Genomic DNA, 6,486 nt, shown 5'->3' on the forward strand with positions numbered 1-6,486 from the left:
AACCCTACTCTTTATGCTCTGTTTTCCCTCCAAACCAGAAATCTTGCAACAATCTCTCTCTTCTTAGAAGATATGCTATCTGTTTCGAGAATGAAATCTCTCATTTCTCCCACTTTCTTTTCCATAATCTCCAACCCTTCAAAGACAGGACCTTTCACACTCTACTTTCACCCAATCCGTCATGTCTCCTCCATCTCTAAACCGCGCCTTAACCTCCATCTTCTCCTTGTAAAACCCACCATGTCCAACCTTGATTCAGATAAACTTCAAACCCGAACCCTTTCTACAGAGGCAACTCCTTCCTCCGGCGAAATTCACGTCATCGTTGGACCTATGTTCGCCGGTAAAACCACTACCCTTCTTCGTAGAATCAAAGCTGAGACCAGTAATGGAAGGTTCGTTCTTTTATCCTTACTTTATACTCATATCTATAATGTCTTCTTTTGTGATAATCATGTTTATAAAGGCGCCCCTTTATTAGTTCCATTGGCCATAATATTGGGTGCCTCATCCAGAGTTGTTATACCCATTAGTTGGACCTTAATGTTGTGAGGTATTATTCCCAGTTTTCAGGTCAAGGATTCGAACAATTTGATTCATTTGAATAAGACATTAAGGGAACTTTGTATAACAGGAAGAGTTAAAGAAGCAATTGGGATAATGAGACATGAAGATTCGCCATTGTTTGCGGAAACATATTCAATTCTTTTACAAGAATGCATACACAGGAAGAGATTTAGATGGGGAATGATAATCCATTCTCATATGATAATAGTTGGTTTTGTTATCAATGACTATTTGATGATCAAATTGTTAATATTATATACAAAATTGGGTGATTTAAACACTGCCCACCATCTGTTTGATAATTTGCCAAATAGAACTTTGGTTTCCTGGAATGCAATAATAGCAGGTCTAGTTCAAAAAGGCGACGAGAAAATGGGATTGAGATACTATTATGCGATGAGACGGACTGGATTAATTCCAGACCAGTATACATTCGCATCCATCTTCAAAGCTTGTGGTTCTTTAGCGATTCTCGAGCAAGGGAGGATAGTTCATGGCATCTTCTTAAAATGTCAGCCAAATGGAAATATTATAGTTAATAGTGCCCTTATGGATATGTACTTCAAATCCAGCAGTCCTTACGATGGGCGTATGGTATTTGAGAAGGTTCTAGAGAAGAATGTGATTACATGGACTGCTTTAATATTTGGTCTTGCCCAAAATGGTAGAGTCTACGAGGTCTTGGAATCATATCGCAGTATGTTGAAGGAGGGTTGCAGACCAAATTATGTTACTTTTCTTGCACTTTTATCTGCTTGTAGCTATGGAGGATTAGTTAAGGAAGGTTGGGAATATTTCTTGTCGATGAAAAATGATTACGGAATTCAGCCTGTTGGGAAACATTATGCGGCGATGGTTGACCTTTTAGGGCGTTCTGGGCGGTTAGAAGAGGCGTTTGAGTTTGTTAAGGATGTTCCTTGTAAGGAGCATGCGGTGATTTGGGGTGCTTTGCTTGGGGCTAGTCGAATACATGGAAATGCTGACATGTTAAAGGCGTCTGCGAATAAATTCTTTGAGATGGAACCTGAAAATGCTGGGAAGTATGTTGTTTTGTGTAATGCTTATGCGGCTTTTGGTTTGTGGGATTGTGTTCAAGATGTTAGGTTGAAAATGAAGAACGCTGGGATTAAGAAGGAGCCTGGTTATAGTATGATTGAGATTCGACACGAAGTTAATTTTTTCTTCATGGATGATAACACTGACAAGAAAACTGAGGAGATTCGTGAGCTTATCAATAGCATCACTTGCATTTTAAAGGATGCTGGTTTTGTTCTTGATTGGAGCAGTTTTTCATGATCTGCCTTGGCTTCATTTAGAAAAGGGTAACCCGTAACCCTAACCCTAATGATGTTTCCTAAACTACCCGTTTTATACCAGGGGTTTTCAACATCCCACCGTCTCGATCTCACACTTTAATCAAGATACTTTCAATGTGAATTGAATGTGAGACCTCGACTCTTGGTTCCACTTGAGCTAATCCTGAATGGATCAAAACTATCAGAATGTTGAGAAATGATCACTTGCATGTCTTTTTTCTTTCATGTTTGTCATTGTCTTAATTTCACAAGTTATTTGCCCTTGTGAACTCTATGCAGAAGTGTGGCGATTATAAAATCAAGCAAAGACACAAGATACGGGTTAAATTCAATTGTAACACATGATGGCGCAAAGTTTCCTTGTTGGCCTTTGGAAGAACTTTCGTCTTTCGAATCTAAAATTGGTCAAGATGCTTATGACAAGGTATCAATTTCAAAAAAAGAAAAATATTTTGGTACAACCTTTAGTGACAAAGTTCTTATTGGTGGAACAGTTAGATGTGATTGGAATAGATGAAGCTCAGTTCTTTGGAGATCTGTATGATTTCTGTCGTAAGGCTGCTGATCAAGATGGTAAAACCGTAATAGTTGCTGGCCTCGATGGTGACTATCTGAGGTAGTAATGAACTCGGGTTTAACTCTTTGGTTGTGGTGTCTTGTTTGGGATTTGTTTGATAACTATAAATTGTTTGTTCAAGCAGGAGAAGTTTTGGTTCATTGCTTGAGATTATCCCTTTAGCTGACTCTGTGACTAAGTTAAATGCACAATGCGAAGTATGTGGGAAAAAAGCTTTCTTCACGCTAAGGAAGACTGAAGAAATTCGAACCGAATTGATTGGCGGAGCTAATGTTTATATGCCTGTTTGTCGGAATCACTATATAAGCGGCCAATCTGTCAAGGAGGCTACGAAAATCATTCTTGAATATGGTAATAAGGCCGAATGTGGCTAGGTTTGTTTGGTTTGTTGTAAAATCAAAGTATAATTGTCTTCAATGTTGTCATGTGTGTTGGTTTTTGTGGATCTTAAGGTTAAGGTTGGTTAATAGTTTGTTGTTAGATTTTAATGCCCCCATTGTAATAGATTTGACCATTTATTTTTTAGTTTTTCAAATTTAGAAAATTAATATGGTTACTCTGTTCCTTGTTTTAGATAATTGAATTTGTGATATTTAATCTCTTAAATAATTAACTTTTATTACTTGATATTTTGTAGGACTCTTATTACTTGAGTTAGTCTTATCCAACTCGTTTTCACGTCTTATAAAAGAAAATAAAATTTAAATGGAATCAGAGATTCTTTATCTAATTGTCGAATTATAAACAAAAATATAAACTAATTCAAAATTATGAATATTATTGAGTTAGTTTTATTCTAAAAAATAAAATAAAAAATAGAACTAGAATTTAAATATATATTAAACAATTACTCATTAACCAATTAGAATTTTGAACCTTAAATATAAAATAATCTAAAAAAATACCGTCAGACAGTAAGTTCTGCGTCTGATTAAATGGTTAAATATGTTTGCGGACTACTATATTGTCCCATTTTTTTTCCAAATAAAAATAAAACTTCTACAAACCTATTTACATTCTTAATTCACAACAAATATTCCCTAATTGAGAATTTGTCAAGATGAATGTGATGATTAACTAGGATAAAACTTAAGTTATTTTTATGTTAGCAACCATAAACCCACAACCATGAATTTTTTCTATTAGAACACTAGGTTTCGTTTTTTTCTTTCTTCATTTTTTGAGTATAACTAATTCATTCGGATTAAGCATATAACTTATGCTCGAAAAAACATTTAGCTCGAAAAAACATTTATAGTGTGTTTGGTAACCCTGGAATTGGCAATTCTTATGTTTGGTAGACACTTTAATATTAAAAATTGTAATTGGAATTAGAATTCCAATGAAATTCAATATAGTGTAATTTTATAGTTCTCAATTCCAATCTTTGTAGGTCGGAATTGTAATTCTAATTTTTGTTACTTATTCGAAACGTTTTTAACTCATTTAACAAATATTTTATTTATTTAATATTTTTGACTCACTTAATACGTTTTTAGTTTTAATCAATATGTAACTCGTTTTAATTCATTTCACACGTTTTTTGACACGTTTAATACGTTTTAACGCGCTTAACACGTTTAGGTACGTTTAACACGTTTTTGACATGTTTAACACGTTTATGACACGTTTAACACATTTTGTACACGTTTAACATGTTTTCATATTTTTTACACGTTTAACACGTTTTTCACATGTTTAATACGTTTTCACGTTTTTGGTACGCTTTTTAACACGTTTTTGGTACGCTTTTGACACATTTAACATGTTTTTCACGTTTTTGACACGTTTAACAGATTTTGACACGTTTTTGACATGTTTAACACGTTTTTCACACATTAAACACGTTTATCACGTTTATGTCACGTTTAACATGTTTTTAGCACGTTTAACACATTTAACATGTTTTCACGTTTTTGGCACGTTTAACATGTTTTTTACATGTTTAACACGTTTAACATATTTTTCATATTTTTGACACATTTAACACGTTTTTTACACACTTAACACGTTTTTTACATTCTTGACATATTTAACACGTTTTTGACACGCTTAACACGTTTTTCACATTTTGACACATTTTTCACGTTTTGGCACGTTTAACACGTTTTTGACATGTTCCACATGTTATTCACGTTTTGACACATTTTTTGGGAAAATAGCTTAGTGACATTTCATTAAAAAAACCCAAAAGAGGAAAAAAAAATACAAAAGTTTAAGATCAGATCTAGACAATTTATAGATTTGACAATGAAACAATAATTGAATTACAGACAACAACAACAATCAATTAGCGCCTACAGTGTTTTTACTTTTATTCTACTTGTGACATTCTCAAACGAAATATCCAATATCTGGCAGAGCTTTCTATTCTCTTCATTCATTTCGATTCCTCTCCTAGATTGAATGAGTGCATTTTTATCTGAAGTTATATCTCTCCAAATATCTTTAGCGGTTCTACTTCTTTCACTGTGAGTTCTTGAATTTCTTTCTTTCCAGATATTGTAAATTACTGTTTCAAAGTAGCATTTCAACATACTTACATAGAAGGATCTTCCTTTTGCTTTATTCTTCATCCACTCTTGGATTTCTTCCCATATTCCTAGAAAGTTGATGATATTCATGTTTTGACACATTTTTGGCATGTCAAAACATGTTAAACATGTCAAAACGTGTTAAATGTGTCAAAAATGTGTTAGACGTGCCAAAAACGTGTTAAAACTTATCAAATGTGTTAAACGTGCCAAAAACGTATTAAATGTGCCAAAACATGTTGAACGTGTTAAAATGTAAAAAACGCGTTAAACGTGTTTAACGTTCCAAAAACGTGAAAATGTGTTAAATGTGCCAAAATGTGTTTAATGTGCTAAAAATATGTTAAACGTGCCAAAAATGTGTTAAACTTGTCAAAACGTGTTAAACATGCCAAAAACGTGTTAAACATGTTAAAAACATGTTAAACGTGCCAAAATGTGGAAAACGTGTTAAATATACCAAAAATGTGATAAACATGCCCAAAACATGAAAAACATATTAAACGTGTTAAACATATGAAAAAACATGTTAAACGTGTTAAACATGTCAAAAACGTGTTAAACGTGCTAAAAACGTGAAAAACATGTTAAACTTGTCAAAACGTGTGAAAAACATGTTAAACGTATTAAAAATGTCAAAAATGTGTTAAATGTGCCAAAAACGCAAAAACGTGTTAAACTTGTCAAAAATATGAAAAATATGTTAAACGCATTAAAAATGTCAAAAACGTGTTAAACGTGCCAAAAACATAATTTTTTTTGTTAAACGTATAAAAATGTGTTTTAAGTATGAAAACGTGTTAAACATGTTTAAACGTACCAAAAATGTGAAAACGTGTTAAACGTATAAAAAATTGTGGATAATGTCAAAAACGTGTTAAACATGTCAAAATATGAAAAATGTGTCAAAACGTGAAAAATGTGTTAAGCATGTCAAAAACGTGTTAAACGTGTTAAAAACATGAAAAACGTGTTAAACGTGTCAAAAACATGAAAAACGTGTTAAACGTGTTAAACATGTAAAAAACATGTTAAACGTGCCAAAAACGTAAAAAATGTTAAATGTGTAAAAAACGTAAAAAAAAACGTGTGTGACATCAACGTAATAAAAATAATTATTTACCAACATAAGAATTGAGATTGAATTACAATTCTATAATTTTTCCAAATGATTGAATTACAATTTTATAATTTTTCAAATTGAATTGTAATTTAATGCCAATTCTCATATAATTAGAACTAGAATTGATATTCCAATTTTAATTCCATTTATCCAAACGTACCCTTAACTTATTTAGCCTTAAGTTGCTTGAATCTAGGAGCTCCAGAAAGAAAATTAGAGATTTCCACTTATTTTTGTCCGGTCAACTTAAGGTTGTGTAAATTAGGATAGAAACTAGGATAAACTTAAGTAAACTCAACCATTCATTAAATTATGAAATCAAATAATAAATTTATCTCCAATTAAGATAAGTATCCAAAATTGAAGAAG

The 6,486-nt window shown here is 32.4% G+C and overlaps 1 protein-coding gene across 2 annotated transcripts; it reads left to right on the plus strand.

Moving 5' to 3' along the window:
- LOC124936879 (thymidine kinase-like) lies at positions 1–2,953 on the plus strand. Of its 2 annotated transcripts, XM_047477409.1 has the most exons (4): positions 9–395; positions 2,163–2,307; positions 2,378–2,499; positions 2,585–2,953. In XM_047477409.1, the coding sequence occupies exons 1-4, from the start codon at positions 73–75 to the stop codon at positions 2,832–2,834; spliced, it is 840 nt and encodes a 279-aa protein (XP_047333365.1). In that variant the 5' UTR covers positions 9–72; the 3' UTR covers positions 2,835–2,953. The 2 variants fall into 2 exon arrangements, with proteins under 2 accessions (XP_047333364.1, XP_047333365.1); XM_047477408.1 differs by lacking the exons at positions 2,163–2,307; positions 2,378–2,499; positions 2,585–2,953 and adding an exon at positions 567–2,155 and having other exon boundaries at positions 1–395.
- The last annotated feature ends 3,533 nt before the right edge of the window (positions 2,954–6,486 follow it).

This window comes from Impatiens glandulifera, chromosome 4, assembly GCF_907164915.1.
Source record: "Impatiens glandulifera chromosome 4, dImpGla2.1, whole genome shotgun sequence".
In the NCBI taxonomy this organism is placed as follows: domain Eukaryota; kingdom Viridiplantae; phylum Streptophyta; class Magnoliopsida; order Ericales; family Balsaminaceae; genus Impatiens; species Impatiens glandulifera.

Coding starts and splice junctions, on each gene's coding strand:
- LOC124936879 (XM_047477408.1), top strand. CDS start 73: ATGCTATCTGTTTCGAGAATGAAATCTCTCATTTCTCCCACTTTCTTT. Junction 396..566: donor GCTGAGACCAGTAATGGAAG/GTTCGTTCTTTT, acceptor TATTATTCCCAG/TTTTCAGGTCAAGGATTCGA.